This window comes from Mya arenaria, chromosome 14, assembly GCF_026914265.1.
Source record: "Mya arenaria isolate MELC-2E11 chromosome 14, ASM2691426v1".
In the NCBI taxonomy this organism is placed as follows: domain Eukaryota; kingdom Metazoa; phylum Mollusca; class Bivalvia; order Myida; family Myidae; genus Mya; species Mya arenaria.
The window spans coordinates 54,355,992-54,374,847 of NC_069135.1; the positions used below are offsets into that span (position 1 = coordinate 54,355,992).

The following is an 18,856-nucleotide window of genomic DNA, read 5'->3' on the forward strand; positions in this document are numbered from 1 at the left end:
AACATTTCATTTCATAGACAGTTTTTACATGTTTTTGAATTTTGTTATGAATGACGTCCAGGCTAACCATCATAAAAAAAGCCTGGACGGCATTTTAGAATGACTAGTGTCTAGTCCCTTTAAGGTTATTATGAATCATGGTCAAACAAAAGTGGTAAGGCTAAATACTCGTCAATATTTAAGCACATGATGGTCATGCATGTATTTATCTGTCATGGTAAACAAGCTATTTGTTCAACAAAACAAATGCGCATACAAGATTTACACAACGGTATTCAGCGCTAGAATACCACAAATTAAACAACATATAACAAACAGAAGTAAAATTGTTAACACTATCAATCACATGGCATACAAGCATACTCATTTAAAATTAAAAGACACAGTTAAACAACAAAATAATATAGGTTATTGTTAAGGAAATCATAACAAACATTAACTCTCACATACAAATTATTAAGCAGTAAACTTTATTAAACTTTCTTTTCTTTTTATGGGAAAAAAATTCACCAGAATAAAGGCAAAAATAGTTCAAGACCTTTACTGGCTTTTGTCCTTTAAGGACTTTTCATGAATTTATGCAAGAATTTAATAGATATGGGTAAAGTAATATGCTTCAAAGGAGATTGGAAATATTGATAATACGAAGGTGGCTTTCTTTTGCTCGAATTTTTAAGTTTTAAAATATTTCAAAGCCCTTTTTTAAATAGTTGATTGTTTTTCATTTTTATGAAAATTTAAAATGTATTCACGTCGTTCAAATATTTCGAGTATTCCAAGGCCATGGACATTATGATTGATCGATTGAATATATGAGGAATATTAAAAGACTTTTCAATGGACTGGAGAAGAAAGTTCAAGATCATTTTTATTACCTGGGGAGAGAGTTCAAGGCTTTTTATGGACTGGTGGAAAGAATTTTATTTTATGCACTGGTGGAATGATTAAAGGTTTTTGATAACCCTGGGTTGATAATTTAAGGATTTTTGATGGACTGCAAGAAGAACTTGTAGGATTCGAAGACGCCATTGGGATCCTCCCACTGGGGATAGTGTCCTATCGCCGCGTCTAGTACAGTTATACTTGGGGATGGTACTACTTTCCTGTGGATATAAAAAGGAGATGACAGTTATACTCGCGGATGACACTACTTTCCTGAATAAATAAAAAAGAAGACAGGAATTATCGCGGATGGCACTACTTTCCTGTATATATAAAAAGCAGATGACAGTTATACTCGCGGATGGTACTTATACTTTCCTGTGAATATAAAAAGGCGATGACAGTAATACACGCGGATGTAACTACGTTCCTGAAGAAATCAAAAAGAAGACAGGAATACTAGCGGATGACACTACTTTCCTGTGAATATAAAAAGGAGATGACAGTTATACTCGCGGATGTCAATACTTTCCTGTGAAAAAACAGTCACACTCAGGGATTTATTTTATGTCCTGTGGAAATAAAAAGAAAATCGCAGTAACACTCTGGAATTGAACTTATTTTCTGTGGAAATAAAAAAAGAAGACCGCAGTAACACTCTTGGATTGAACTACCGGTACTTTTCTGTGAAAATATTGGATTGAACTACTTTTCTGTAGAAATAAAAAGAAAATCGCAGAAACAGTCTGGGATTGAACTTCATTCCTGTGGAAATAAAAAGAAAATCGCAGTAACACTCTTGGATTGAACTACTTTTCTGTAGAAATAAAAGAAAATCGCAGTAACACTCTTGGATTGAACTACTTTTCTGTGGAAGAAAAAGAATATCGCAGTAACACTCTGGTGTTGAACTTATTTTCTTTTTCGATTTTTTGCTCTTGTTTTTATGGGAATAAATTAAGCTAAATCATACATTAAATCAGTTTTATAACACAATAAAATATGTATGAAATGGTGTTTTACTTGTAATGATCAACGAAGGCGTATCCACTGTTAACTGGATCAGATGGCCCATAAATCATGTGAACTGAAATAAGATATATATCATTAAATAATTAAAATAGTTTGCTGAGTATACAAAATAGAATCATTGTTTTTAGTCATTTTTGCCGAATGTCGGCCATCTTGAAAAATGGCCGCCAAATCGCATACTGCCTGGTCCTCGATTTTCATATATTTCTTTTAGTCTATAGTTTTCATGCTTTTAATTGTAACTTATTCACTCTTTCTTTAAAGTTTAATAATATCTTGCCAATAGAGTCATTCATTATGTACAAAATGATGTGAAGTTTATCACCTGGAAGTTTCGTTTCCAAAAGTGCACCGACCCATCTGTCCTTGTTTTCTTCCCGTTGGTTGAGATATGTTATCAATCTAAAATACAAAATGTCTTGTTAAATAAACTCATGCATCTCGACAAAACATTTAAGTGATATAAATTTAACTAATGAATTTGATTCCATGTTATAAATAAGTCATAATTTTCAAAGGCATCAAAAAGTATTTGTTTTCGGTTTACCGACCTACTCTCAATGTTTGCACCTAATGTTTGTTTTTTAAATTGACTTTACGCGACTAGGCGGATGAATTCACATGATTCGGACAAAAATATAAAAAGAATCGGCACTTATTAAAGCAAGAGTTAATGGCCTTGTTTCACATATGCACGTTCTCACTGGTAATTTGTATACTAAGCATCATGTTAAAATCTTGAATGGTTATTAACCTACAGCTAATTTCAATTCTTTGCATGACTTTTTCATATTTTCAAGAGCAACCAAACTACTTAAGCCTTCTACAATTGCGTTGTTTTGTTTTTGTCATTAGTAGCATGTACGCAAAGTTCTATGTGAAAACTGTAAATGCTAAACATCTTTTATTGTGTTATAATAACCGATTTATTATTAATTATTTTTATTCACATTTAAGGCGCACAATAAAGGCTGACGTATTTTTAAAAAATAGTTTTGAAGCATTTTCATGTTAAACTCATTTGAATTAAATGATAAACACAAAAAATCGCATATGATTTTTGGTGCAGATAACAAAATATTAGCCTTACTAAATGAGGTTTTGGAATTCATAGCTACGCAGCCACAAATTCCACAGTTAGAAAAGGCGCCAAAAAATCGCTAATATATTTTTATCTGTATATGAATCATATAACTGTGATCTACGCTTTCATTTTGCAGGAAAGTAGTGACATATCAGAGTATTACTGTGGTCTACTTTTTTTATTTTTAACAGGAAAGTAGTGCCATTCCCGATAATAACTAGGGTCTACTTCTTATTTTAACTTGAAAGTATTGCCATCCTGGATTATTACTGAGATCTACTTTTTATTTCCACAGGAAAATAGTGCCATCCGCGGGTATAACTGTGATCTACGCTTTCAATTCGCAGGAAAGTAGTGCCATCCGCGGGTATAACTGTAATCTACGCTTTCATTTGCAGGAAAGTAGTGCCATCCCCGAGTATTACTGTACTAGACGCAGCGATAGGACACTACCCGCAGTGGGAGGATCCGAATGCCGTCTTCGAATCATACAAGTCCTTCTTACAGTCCATCAAAAAGACTTAAATTCCCACTTCAGGTCCATCATAAACCTTGAAATCATTCCACCAGTGCATAAAACGCCTTGAAATTAATCAACCAGGCCATTTAGGATAATTGAAATCATTATATCAGTCCATCAAAACGCATTGAAATAAAATTTAATAAATCAATCAGTCTATCAAAAAGCATTGAATCATTCCCTCCAGTCCATCATACGCATTGAAATCACCTAACCAGTCCATTTAGACACGTTAAAATCAATCCACTAGTTCATTAAAGATGCACTTTTACACCCAACTAAGTTTTACCACGTTTAATACAATTGTTTTAATTTACCAAAAAGGATTAATTAATGTCAAAAGAATGGTTCATATGAAGGATACTTTGTTTAATTTGAAAGAACGGTGCAGAAAACACGGTATTTCTACCTTATGAAACAATGCTAGATCGCAGTAAATCTTTTAGCATTCACCAATCATTTAATATTTTTGCGTTTTCAGCTTTTGAATACACGGTTATAAACTTGTTACCAGTAATTAATATTTTCATGTATGCATCATCTAGTAATAAGTTGAAGGTTTATTACTCAGAATTTATGTTTTTTTATACATGTGTATGTATTGATTTTAAATGAGAGTGTCATTTTAAGAATCATTGTCAAAGACAACGCATTGCAACAACCAACCAGTCCATTAAGAAGCATTTACTATCCCCCCACTCCATCAAAATGTCTTGAAACATTTTGGCATGCTCATTTGTAAGCCTTCTAATACTTACCTTATTCTAAAAATATAATAACGACAGGAATCATTAAAACATCTTAACATTATTACTTGAGTTTCCAATTACTTTTGTTTTTTTTAGGTTAAATTTCTATAAATAAAGGTGATCAAATACAGTGTAAGAAGTGTTCCCAATGGTATCATAATCATTGTGTAAAAGCACCAGTGGATATATCACATGTAGACGTTGAATTCATTATATCCAAACTGTTCTATATTACACTCACTCACTCACTCACTCACTCACTCACTCACTCACTCACTCACTCACTCACTCACTCACTCACTCACTCACTCACTCACTCACTCACTCACTCACTCACTCACTCACTCACTCACTCTTTCACTCACTCTTTCACTCGCTCGCTCGCTCGCTCACTCACTCACTCACTCACTCACTCACTCACTCACTCACTCACTCACTCACTCACTCACTCACTCACTCACTCACCCACCCACTCACTCTCTCAACCACCCACTCACTCCCTCAACCACCCACCCACGCACCCAAACGCACGCACGCACGCACGCACCTACCCACCCACCCAAAAAAAACTTATAATTTCAATAATATTTTTTTCCTTCTTTGTCTATATGGTCAGCAATTGGTCAGCAAATCTCCTCTTTTTCTATATCGTCAGCTAATAGGTCAGCACTTTTGCACGACCACTCAATATCGGGTGGTGCTAAAAGCTGTTACCCGGTATCCGGTATCGCCCGGTGTCCGGTACCACTTGTCGATACCGGATTGAGTGCTACCGCAATGTTATCAGATGACTAATCTCATTATGACATGACCCGCTTTTGTATTGCCTTCTGAAGGTATTATTATCGGATAATGATCTTTGATGTTGGCGGTATGCTTGATTGATCTATTGTATCTTGATTGTATTTTTTGAGTTATAAACAACCATTTAAAATCGTTTACTGTCATATTTTTGAATTGCAAGATAGGCAAACTAGCGACAATAACAAATAATAGCGAACTCTCACACAAAATGCATAGGTAATTGCACGGAAAAAGATGTGCACAACGCATGTTTAATTATTGTTATAATTTAAACACGCATGATTGATATAAGTTCGTAAGCATATAATGAAAATATCAACAAACACAAAAAACATAGGTAATTGCACAAACCATTATGTGCCAAACGCATTTTCAATCAATGTTATAATTTAAACATGCATCACGAGACCATCGGTGGACATTGGATAACGGGCCTATCGATACCGGGATTTCTGAAGATAGTATTTTATTATCCGTTACCGATTGTGATGTAAATCCCGTATGTATAATGTTTATACAAGAATTGGATATGTATTAGTCAGACAATGATATTGTCACATCTGAAAGTGTCAACTTTAAAAGGCACTGGACCAATAAACAGATACACAGGAAATTGACCCCATGCCATGAGACAAGTGCAATAAACAAGGGGAAATATCTTGCTGCTCATGCTTGAAGTTAACATATAATAAGAATGTATACTAAAAAAACATGTTTTAAAGGCTTGACAGACAACAAAATTGGAATTTTCTTTTTTACGATTTTTCATACATATAAGATTTAAACCTACCGAGAAAAAAAGAATAAGCACGTCGGCGTTTTGAAGATCAACACTGGATGTTAATTCAAATGAATTATTTCTATTCAAATATCACAATAAAAAACCAAAAGTCATTTATTATCAAATTATAATGTATTATATTCAAGATTTACAACTTGTTAAAATTGTGAATATTAAGGGGACTGTCAACATATTAATACAGGTTAATCATACTATTCTTCGTTCATCAAACTAACTATTATGTTGTATTTGTGTAACATAATCAACGATTCAAGATTCAAACATATTTATTAAGAAACGTAAACATATTTTTTCTTAAATTACATGATAAGTTAAATTTAGATTATATATCATGTGACATAGTAATAATTATTTCTAATCATGATTAATTGCATATTAATTAAGCATATTTAAGTGAAAGAAAAACAAAATAAACATGCATGCATAAATAACAATTTTAAAGGCCATGGTTGATTGTTGGGGACATTGATACCGGGCCTATCGATACCGGAATTTCTTAAGGGATTATTATATTACCCGGTACCGTTTTTGACGAAAAACCCGGTATCAACATAATCTGGTAGATATCATAAACAGTCATACCGGCTTTTCTCAATATCGACACCGGGTCTCGGCTTTTAGCACCACCCTCAATATCATTCAATTTCGCGACTATTTATTTTCATCATCTGTCAGGATGCTTAGCAATAAGTATAATCCACTGCGGGTCCGTGGTCTGGTGGTATGAAAATTGACTCTCAACCCAGGTAAAAAATAACCATCTGCCTGTAGTGTGGTAACCACAAAAATCGTGTTATTGACGATACCATGTAAGGGAACTTTTTTAATATTTGGACATTTATTATGTTTCCTTAACGAAGAGTTGCCAAAACCAAAAATACTCTGAAGTACTGGCTTTTTTTAAATGGAATAGTACTTATGGGAGAAACTCACAGGGCAGGTTGCTGTCTAGCTACACTAATGAGAGATCAGGGATACATTTTTATTACTTTGAGTTTGACATTTCTTTTGTTGCTCTGTAACGTCTCAAGTCTGCCATAGTGATAAAATTGTCAAAAGACTGGTTGATAGCTATTTAGGTGGACTAGGCTACAGTCATGCCACTCTACTCTAGTCATGCTTCTTCCAGTGTTGGTATTGGCAGACTTGTTGCATTCATCGCCTTTGTCATTCACTCCAGTTTTTATCGATATTCTTAAGCCTTTCAAAGTTAAAAGAGTTAAAAGTTGGATATCGGTCACTCTATTAACCCTTTTGATCGATGTTTCTACCCAAAATATCAAAAAATCAATACTTATATCAGTCATGACGTAAAAAAGGACTGTTGACAAGGTAAAAAAGGACTGATGCTTGTCAACGTATGCCTGTTATGTGGTTATAGCTACAATAATGAGCCTTCAGGGATACTTTTTTATATTTTGACATTAGATATAAATATATACATGGATGTACATTGAGATTGCACATAACTTTTTATTTAACTTGTGGTAACTCTTAATTTGTTATCATTCACCATTTCTGTGTAATGAGGTATACTCATCACTACCCAAGAGAAAGTAAGCAACGCTGACAGGATATTCTGATTTTTTTCAGACTTGAGTCCAATATGTCACTACTGTCTGGAGCAAAATCTGGACCGAGTTTTCAAGTGTATAAAACATTAGTGAAGGTATTTCACTTGTTATTTTCAATTAATTGAGATATATATATATAAATGCATAACTATATAATTGCTAATTTCTCAATGTATGACAACTAATATCACATTGTTTTAAACTTTTAATCTTGTATTTATATACCAATCGGACCCCCACCCCCACCCCCCTCCTTTTGGTCCTGGGAATAGTGGGGACTTTTGGTCCAGCCAATCCCAGGTAAACCTCGCCCTGCGTGGACAAACTGCTGGTCAAATCTCCGCCAAATGCCCCTGCACCCCAGGGACATCCTAGCTAAGGCCCATTCCTTGCTATTTTTTGCGCACCCCCCCCACCACATTCACTTGGCAATGCAGTGCCACCTGGAAGATAATAACATGGCCCATTTCCCCCTTTATCCGTGGTATACCCCGATCCTGGGGGGGGGGGGGCATGGTTGCTATTGACTGGTGCATGAGTGGAAACAAATAACTTCTTTGTTTCCCTAATTTCAAATTTACATGAGTGGTCTTTTAATACGTAATTAATTCAGCTGGGCAATACAACTATATAACATTGATAAAACGCTTGTTTGACTTTATATTTCTTTTCATGTTTCTCCAGTTTGTTAGAAGCTGTCGAAATGAAGCGTATGATCGATACCCACTGTTGTTTTACGAACAGTTCCAAACTTCAAAGGACAGACATTTCAGCTACATGCTGCAGAAATTGCGACCCAGAAGAAGAACATCCCAGGTATATGTTCACTAGAGGGTGTGTGAAATATTATGTTAGATAATAAGTATCTTCAGTGGTCGAGAGTGTAAGATAGGTTCATCCCAACCCGAGCATAGGTTTTTTTTACAAAAAAGATGTTTACTGATTTTCCGAGAACACCCTTTTGAAAGAGTTGGTATGAACTATTTTACACAAGCGGCCATGGTAGATGTTTTTATTCCCATCTCAGTTAAACTAAATACCGTTTAGCAAAAATGTATTTTTATGCTGGAACTCTTTTTTGTGTTACAAGTGAAGAAAAGGTTGTTCCATGTGGATATTTTTTATCTTTGCCCTTGGGCAAGGTAAGGATATCCAGCAAAAACATTTGGATCTACTTATATAGAAATATATAGGGCTTACATTTTTTCAGCTCCCCTTGAAACTTTTTTCCCAATATTTATAAGCAAGTTCCATCCCTCTGAGATATTTGCAGAGTTCTGTACCTTGATCTACTGATAAAAACAGACAAGCATGGACATCCTATCTTTTGAAGTTAAGCAGTTTGATGACTATCCCCCTCTGTCATAAATTTAACATTTAAATCAATTTTTCATAAAACTTGTCAACATTTAAATGCAAAAGTTTGTTTTTCTATAAACATAAATCCCAATTGATGCAAGTTTTCATTTTTCTTTCTTTAATTTCAACATTTTAATCCTATCTTCATGACTTTTGTTCAGAATATTTGAATCTGAGACAATATTCTACCATTATTTCTACTCCATAGACAATTAATGAAAGTAACAAGCAATTTTTAATTACTGCCCACTAACTATATAATCTTTAAAAAAAATCCATTGTCAAATAAAAAATCTATTTTACTATTATATGGTGTACCGAATTGCCTCATATCCAAAAATATTTTGAAGGCGACTATAAATTAATTTCTAGATTTTCATCCCCGCCCCCTGCTCTTTTTATTCGCCGCTTTTTAGTTTTATTGACTCAAATAAAAGATGTTGAACTCAGTCTTTTTGCATACCTGTCTGGTACTGTCTGGAAGTGGTGTTTATTCGTACCTACGGTTCAATTAAGGAATGAATTGCGGGGTTGATGTCATTATCGGGGTATGAACGCAATTGGGTTGGTCAATGTGTGTGTAGTCCGAAGGACTCCACGCGTACTTTGACCAACCCAATTGCGTTCATATCCCCGATAATGACATCAACCCCGCAAAAGCAGGACTAAAATTTTAATTGGTCCTTTAAATACCAACACGGTCCTGCAATGCAAATTGTGTTGCATGACCTCAAGGCCTGCAATGTCATAAAGACTTATATTAAGACTGATATTACTTCTCCCCCATTCATGGGGAGACATATCGTTTTGGTCCTGTTCTTCATTCCATCAGTCCGTATGTCACACTTTGTTTCCCCTCTATAACGTAGTAGAATGCTTTGACCCAGGAGCTTCAAACTTGTTATGGAGGTTGGTCATGACCAGTAGATAACCCCTATTGGTTATGAGATCAGTAGGTCAATGGTTGCCGTTACCAACAGGTTAAAAAAATATTTTTTTGGTGGGGACCATAAGCTGGAAGATGGTTTTCCTTCTTTTATAAGCTAAAGAATGCTTGCTACCAGGAACTTCATACTTGGTATGCCAGCTGTTCATGACTAGTAGATGACCCTTATTGATTATGCGATCAGTAGGTCAACGTCCAAGGTTGTGATGACATAAGCTGAAAAATGTTTTCAGCTCACTCTAAAGAATGCTTGTACCAAGGAACTTCATACTTGGTATGCCAGTTGGTCATGACCAGTAGATGACCCCTATTGGTTATCAGATCAGTAGGTTGATGGTCAAGGTTGCTGTTACCTTCAGGTAAAATATGATTTTTAGGCGTTGATCATAAGCTGAATAATCAGGTTTCCGCTTTATTATATCCTGAAGAATACTTGCACCAAGCAACTTCATACTTGGTATGCCAGTTGGTCATGACTTGTAGATGACTCTTATTGATTTTGAGATCAGTTAAACAAGATGGTACTTCTTACATCCATTAATTTTAAGCTCGACTATTCGAAGAATAAGAAAGGAGAGCTATCCTAGTCACCCGAGCGTCGGGGTCGACGTCGGCGTAACCACTTATGTTAAAGTTTTTGTAAGAGTTTTTGTACCACCTCAAATATTTCAAAGTCCATTGAAATATGGCTTTGAAACTTAGCACACTTGTTCACCATCATGCCCCCAACCTGTACACAGGAGGACATAACTCTATCAAGCATTTTGACATGATTATGCCCCTTTTTCTACGTAGAATTTATGTAAAAGTTTGCGTACAACCTCAAATATTTTCAAAGTCCATTGACATCTGGCTTTGAAACTTTGCACACTTGTTTACCATCATGCCCCCAACCTGTACACAGGAGGAGGTAACTTTATCAAGCATTTTAACAAAATTATGCCCCTTTTTCTACTTAGGATTTACGTTAAAGTTTGCGAACCACCTCAAATATTTTCAAAGTCCATTGACATCTGGCTTTGAAACTTAGCAGGTTTGTTCACCATTATGCCCCCAACCTGTACACAGGAGGAGGTAACTCTATTATGCATTTTGACAAAATTAAGCCCCTTTTACGACTTAGAATTTACATTAAAGTTTGCTTACCACAAATATTTTCAAATTAAATTTATGTAAATTTCTCAGCACATTAGATTGAAATCTAATTTAACAGTGATCCTTGCATGTTTCGCCAAAACTTTTCAATCCATACACCAAAAAGCGGCAGAATAGTCGAGCGCGCTGTCTCTGTGACAGCTCTTGTTAATATTTATAGGATCATTGATCTCATGCAGTAGATATTCACTATTGAATAGGGGTGAATAGGTCAAACAAGGTCACTATAGGTTTGTCCCAAGTTCAAAATTACCAATTTCATGTCCATCAACGATTATTTTTCAGCTACGACCACACAATGGGGGAGGCAAGCACTTTTACAATCCAACATTTTAGTTATGAATTTCATTATATATTTTTAGATGCCCAAATATATGAGACCAGAAGATTGGTATGCGCTGAGAAACCTGGATCCAAATGCCAGCAGCTTGCTTTACAAGTCAATCAAACAAGAGGAAGAGATTCTTGAAAGAATTAAACTCGGACACATCCAAAATGACGAAGAGTTTGTAAAAGCTATCGAGAGTGAGACTTCATTACAAAATCCATTTTATCTGGATTTTGAGGATAACACTTCACGTCAACTGTCAGCGAATGTTTGGAATGACAGATTAGCGAATTGTTTTGGAAAAAATGTCGTAGTGAATTGTCAAGGGATTAACTCATTTCGTGAACATATATCAGTTAATAGCATTTGCCGAAATGCTTTTAACAACTATTCAACAAACATTTATACTGATATGAACAGAAGTCATAAATGTCCTTTGAATTTGCACTTTGTATGTCAGAAAAATATTAACATTGGACAATCGGAAAAGGACTTTCCTTCATCAAATTTTCATCATGTACATCAGGAAAGAGAAATTTTTCCACGGGAAAAGTTGGTCTTCATTTCGAACTCTTCACCCAATGTGTATGAAAATAACACGGACGATATTCCTGTGATATTCAACTTCGGTTTAGAAATTCGGCAAGATCTTGTGTTAGAATACGCCATGAGAAATAACATTAGGCATGCCACATTGCCGATATCAAAGTTTGTAATGTAAGTCACCTCTTTCATTTGATTTGATAAACATGTTTGTTTTTCTTTACTGAAAGTAGCGCCAAAATAGACCAGATTCATTTCATAGTTACAAATATATCTATTTTCATAGTTTGGTCTAAAAATCGTTATCGTAAAAATTAGAAAAAAATGACCCCCATCCTGAAATCAAAAAATGTCCCTTTTGCATAACTGAAAAACTTAATACGTAAATATATTGCCATGTACGCTTGTTATTGCAGAATATAAAAATATCTTTATTTAAAGAGGAAGGTTTAAAAATAAAAAAAAATAAAAAAATACCCCTCCACAGCATTGACATTTTAGATGGCATTTCTAAATTTTTCCATGCGGTTTCCTATCAGGGCGGCAATTGGGGGTATCAATCACATTCAGTGAAATATAGAAACAATTTTGCTGAGAAACTATCAGATCACAAGTTAAAAATCGTTTGAAAATTGGTGATTAATGGCTAAAAGCGTGACTAGCGCTTTAAGAAAAAATATTTTTTTGGCATTTTCCAACAGATCTGTTCTATTGTGAGTTATCTTAATACATGTATATGATTGAATTGAAGGCATAGATGTCAAATTGAGCTGATTCTGAGACAAAAAATACAAAAGTCAAATCGGTCGATCTGTGAGAGTGCAGCTTTTACTGTTACTATAATGTGTGCAAGACTCTAAATACCTCATGAACTGTGTGAAGTGCTATAAATATTGAACAATACTTTTTAGTTTTAACATTATATATTTTACAACGATTGTGTAGAAAGTTATGATAAGTTATGATAATTTAAACAAAGTCACTCTCGTTGGCACAATGTTGCGCGAGAGTTTGGTCTTGTGTTGTACGGAAAATTGGAGTGACCAGAGAAAACCAATTGTCCGGCTTGGTGACCACTAACCAAACTCACATGTGCCCAGGCTGGGATTTGAACACAGGTCGCCTTGGTGAGAAGAGAGTGCGTAAACCACTACGCTAACCAGTCAACCACGTAGAAAACTTTTTGCTTTATACACATGTAATTGTATATGTGTTTATGCATTTTCAGGTTGACAAATAATCCTAACAGAGATGAGATAGTCGTAACACCAGTTCAACAGTTGGAGATTCTACGGGACGTCGAAGCTGGTATTGACTGGGAAACGGCTATTTTCAACAACCTACTGTACCCTTCACAAAGACTTGTTAGAACTTCAAAAGCGTACCAAGCCATTCGCAAGAATCGACATGCCGATTATTATTTACCGATTCATGATTTGGTGATGGATACTTTATTGAAGGCGAAGAAAAAGAAATGTTAAGGAACAAATATTTACAATAAAGCATGTGTGGCAATTGCAAAACACATGAGCCGATTATTTGGTTGCAGAAATACTTGTGTGTTATTATACCTATAGAACAATTTAAAAAACAAAACAATTGACTGGATTGTACATTGCATTGTCTTGAATATAGATATGCTGTTTATAATAAACAGACAAACAGTGTTGGAACGTATAAACTTCTTGTTATGACATAAACTACCTGTTATGACATTAAATCCCAGCTTCATAAAGTGATGTAGGGACTACATAGGAATTGTGTGCATGATCATGTTCGTTCGTCCGTCCATCTGTTTCTTTTTGTCCGTTCCATATCTTTCTCATTCAAGGTCAGATTTTCAATTAATTTGGCATGGTGATCACCGTAGCAATAGGATGTGTTGTGCACAAGACCGGTGTTCCTTCTTTAAGGTCAAGGTCACAGCAATGTTCTGAACTTAGTGTGTATTACGGTCCGTCCAGTTTTCATCCACTCCATATCTTTCTAGGCTTCCAAGGTCAGAGTTTTAAATGATTTGGCAGAAGTTACCACCATAGCATGAAGATGTGTCGCTCACTTGATTTTCCCTTCTTCAAGGTCAAGGTCACAGCAATGTTCTGAACTTAGTGTGTCCGTCGGTCTGTCCTGTTTTCATCCACTCCATATCTTTCTTAGTCATGGTTGGATTTCAAAATATGTTGCAGAAGTAACAGTACGGCAGAAACACGAGGACGAATCATGCACAAGACTTGTTTCCGTACTTTCAAGGTCAAGGTCTCAGCAAGCTTTGAACTTAGTATGTCTCGCTCTATAAGCCTAACTGATAAAAAATAGTGTCCTGTCCATATATATCTTTCTCATTCATGGTCAGATTTTAAAATAATTTGGCAGTTGACTACAATAGGATGAGGATGGGTTGAAGACAGGATTTCCTAATTTAAGGTCAAGGTCACAGCAACCTTCTGAACTGAGTATGTTTTGCTATATAAGCCTTACTGATAATAGTTTGTCCCTACCATATCTTTGTCATACATCATATTTTAAAATCATTAATCACATTCTGTGATAGCTCTAGTTTGCTCAAAGAATATTGACCTTGGAATATGAAAGAATATTGACCTTGGAATATGAAAGAATATTGATCTTGGAATATGAAAGAATATTGAACTTGGATTATAAAGGAATATTGACCTTGGATTATGAAAGAATATTGACCTTGTATTATGAAAGAATATTGACCTTGGATTATGAAAGAATATTGACCTTGGATTATGAAAGAATATTGACCTTGGATTATGAAAGAATATTGACCTTGTATTATGAATATTGACCTGTTATGAAAGAATATTGACCTTGGATTATGAAAGAATATTGACGTTGAATTATTAAAGCATGTTGACCTTGTATTATGAAATAATATTGACCTAGGAATATGAAATAATATTGTCCTAGGAATATGAAATAATATTGACCTTAGAATATGAAATAATATTGACCTTAGAATATGAAATAATATTGACCTAGGAATATGAAAGAATATTGACCTTAGAATATGAAAGAATATTGACCTTGGAATATGAAAAAAAATGATCTTGTATTATGAAAGAATAATGACCTTGGATTATGAAAGAATATTTATCTTGGATTATGAAAGAATATTTATCTTGGATTATGAAAGAATATTGATCTTGGATTTGAACAACGCCCATTATTTTAGTGAGTGTTCTTTATTGTAGAAAATCACACATCTGTAACAATTTGATACGTAAAACAAATAAATAGAGGGAGAATATTGGATATTCAGCTTATAATTACATAATCAAGAGAGTATAAATCATCCTGTATACACAAAGAATATAAAAACATTCAACAAATGTCTTGTTCGATATACTCTGGCGAAAAACAATGGAATCAAGTGGGTGAAATGAAAATGCATTTAAATACAATTAAAAACAGAAGTGGGCAAAAGCACACTTGTTTTTTCTATACAATTATTTATAATAATTTAATATATAATACAATTATCACTTTTAAGATATTAAAAATTAAAACTGTTTCAGCCTTTCTGAAAGGCCAGAGACCTACATTTTGCCTGATTTGATGCGACAAAATTCTTATGGCATTTAAGTTTGTTATTTATTTTTTTTAAATATAGAACTATTGTTTCAACGGACATTTTTTCTCGATTTTTTCTTCTGAAAAAACAGGAGCAGTCCTTTAAAAATGTTTATAAACACTTAATTTTATTTTCTAAAAAAACAGGGATGGTAAAACCATTCAACAAATCATTTGGTGTGGCCTTATGAAGAAAAGAAAATATTTATCAGCATGTGGACTGTGTTAGCAATGGTATTGACTAAATCCGACCTATATATTCATATAAAAATATCATACTTTCTTGTGAGATTTGGTCTATAAATACACTAAAGCAAGTTGGATGCAACCTTTCAGTGACATTGAGTCAATTGTTCAGAACTTGGTTTAAGTTAACAACATTGTTAACATCATCGTTGTTAACTTTCAAATCGGAATTCCTCTGGAGGTCTCACTGTAGGCTTATGCAGGCCTTCCAGCAGCCACTAACAAAAAAGTAGGAAAAAAGTAGGAGATTTTCTGACAGAAAAGAAGGAAAAAGTAGGAATATTTTTTACAAAAAAGTAGGAAAAGTAGGAATATTTTTGGTTAAATATGTAATTATTAATAGCTATAAACTTACCTAGAGGAGATGTTTTTAATGCAAAATCATACCATTCTATATGCCACATTGAATATTTTAGTGAATGATGCTTGGTCGGTTTCTGTTGCTGAACTGTGTGTGTGTGAAAAGAGGATGCACGTCAAAGTGGAACATGTTGCCACACCTTTCAACAACAGAAACCAGCCAGTTTGACATCTTTTATTCATTTTCTGCAAATAAAACTAGCTCAAAGAACAAACTTTAATATTTTTGCGGACTTTATTTTCAAAAGAGTAGGAATAGTAGGAGTTTTTTAGAAAAAAGTAGGAAAAAGTTTGAAGCTGTTAAAAAGTAGGAAAAAGTAGGAAAAGTAGGAAAGTAGGAACGCTGGAAGGCCTGCTTATGTTCCCTAGTATTCCTTATATAACAAGATTTGAGACAATTGTTTTAAATGAACTTGCCTTTTATAAAATTAGGAGCCCAACATATTATTTTTCACTTTTAAAGCTGCACTCTCACAGATATACCATTTTTACAACTTTTTTATTTTTGTCTTGGAAAGAGCATATTTTTGCGTAAATATCTGCAAACCAATGATAAAACATTGCTGACAAAAGATCAAATCGCAGATTTTCCTATTTCTGTTCAAAAATTAATGTTTTATGGCTTAAACCGTTACTAACGGCTTAAGAAATATGCATAAAACATCAATTTTTGAACTTACATATAAAAATCTGCAATCTTTTTTTTGTCAGCAATCTTATATAACTGGTTTCCATGGAATCTCGCAAAAATTGGCTCTTTCCAAGACAAGAAATAAATAAGTTGTCAAAATGTTCAATCTGTGAAGGTCATTCATCATGCTTTTAACTTCAACAAATTTCTGAACAAATGGCCCAATGACAGAAATAAGTGGCCTTAAAAGATTAATCCATATCTGTAACTACCTGATTATGATATGCATACAACAATACAAGTGTTTTTCTTCCCCATATCACCTGCCAAAATCACACACCTACATACAGGGCAGGGCCCGCCATATTTACTAACATTTGAGTCTGATTTTGAGACCTTAGACAGGCTCAAAAAAGCAAAATCTTTATTTTGTTGTAAACATGCTTTCATAGGTGCAAAGATGATAAAAGTGGTTGTACCTTTTACAAACAAAATGTACAACATTCAAACAGACATCTTTTTTATAAACAATGTTATATAATAGATATTTGGAAATAATTAAGATTTCAGTTATCTGAGCCCGAGTCTCAAATTCAGACTTACGATGTTAGTGAAGATGGAACCAGGTTTATTGTGGCAATACCCTGATTTCTTTTTGAAGAAACAAAGAGTTATATTTCATTGGGAATGGTTAACAATGATTTGTACATAACATAACAAAGATTAGACATGAAAATATTTTATGCATATCTTCACTAAATATTATTATAACATTTCTGATGAGAAAACGTCTGTGACATCATCAAATAACACATCATCAAATAACATTAATAATATATGTCATATGTTCCCGTTCCGGATAGAAAATTCCGACCCGAGGGCACCTGCGTTGCCAGGTAACGAGGCTTGCCGAGTTACCGGCTACGCAGCGTGCCCGAGTGTCGGATTTTCTATCCGGAACGGACACACATGATAGATATTTTTTTCTAGCATACCTTTAATTACATTTTTTGTGAAGAAAATACATAAGAAAGCGCGTTTTTGTACATATCACCAAAAAGTGCGTGCGATGATGTTTAATGACATCATGACGCGCAGTAATTTGTATTACCTGCATACGTCAATATGTTCCTTCGATATCACGTCTTTTAAGGGTTATTTTGTTTTGTTTTAAGGAATATTTTTGTAAAGTTAATGTTAATGGAACTCATCAATTGAAATCTCATAACTATGGTGACATTTAGTGTTTAATAAAAGAAATTGAAAGTATTACGTCACAGCGCGTGACTCATCTGGCATGGGGGGATGCCAGATGGAGTTTTCCAGCACGGCTGAATTCACCGGAAATGCCTATCCGGTGTGCTAGAAAATATTATCCAACACAAGTTTAACATGCAGGCTTGCAAACATAGTGGTAAAATGGTAGATCCTATAAAACTTAAAAGCCTGCTGGTAAGCAAATAGAGTATTGCACAAAATCATTATCTTGCATTGTCACATGTATAGTACAAACATTACTGCATTCCAGCACATACAATGGCACTCAAGAACATACATTTCTATTCAAAAACATGCATTGCCACTCAAGAACATATATTACCATTCAAGAACATAAATTACCACTCAAGAACAAACAGTACCTTTCAAGAACATACATTATCACTCAAGAACAAACATTACCATTCAAGAACATACATTACCACTCAAAACATACATTGCCACTCAAGGACATACCTTGCTACTCAAGAACATACATTACCACTCAAAAACATACATTGACACTCAAGAACATACATTACCACTCAAAAACGTACATTGCCACTCAAGAACATTCATTACTACCCAAGAACATACATATGAACTCAAGAACATCATTTTATTAATAAGAACACACAATTACCACTCAAGAACATATACTACCACTCAGACTTTCATTCTCACTCTAGAACACACATATTTACTCCTCAAGTGAAGAACATACATATGACAATATTCTACAGTACCTCTTAAAAACTTCACTTCCATTCTAGATCAAACAGCTTCAATCTAGAACATGAAGTTCAATCAAGAAAAATACCTCATTACTTTAAAACAAGAACCTACATTCGATAACAATAATTACCATTAAAAACATATATATATATAATCACTCGAGATCAGTGCCACTCAAGAACTTTATTTAAACTCAAGAACACAAATCTTGATCCAAGAAGAACAAACATCAATACTCTAAAACAAGAACCT

The 18,856-nt window shown here is 34.3% G+C and overlaps 1 protein-coding gene and 1 long non-coding RNA gene across 2 annotated transcripts; one reads left to right on the forward strand and one right to left on the reverse strand.

Moving 5' to 3' along the window:
* Window positions 1–605: 605 nt before the first annotated feature.
* LOC128216556 (uncharacterized) lies at window positions 606–2,323 on the reverse strand. The gene is made up of 3 exons (XR_008258085.1): window positions 2,240–2,323; window positions 1,906–1,969; window positions 606–1,103 (listed from the first exon to the last, which is right to left on the reverse strand). It is a non-coding gene; the product is annotated as an uncharacterized LOC128216556 (long non-coding RNA).
* A 4,159-nt stretch (window positions 2,324–6,482) lies between these two features.
* Window positions 6,483–14,022, forward strand: LOC128216553 (uncharacterized). The gene is made up of 5 exons (XM_052923151.1): window positions 6,483–6,619; window positions 7,467–7,542; window positions 8,132–8,263; window positions 11,270–11,952; window positions 13,007–14,022. Exons 1-5 carry the CDS (start codon window positions 6,597–6,599, stop codon window positions 13,257–13,259), a joined length of 1,167 nt encoding a protein of 388 aa, XP_052779111.1. The 5' UTR covers window positions 6,483–6,596; the 3' UTR covers window positions 13,260–14,022.
* Window positions 14,023–18,856: the final 4,834 nt, after the last annotated feature.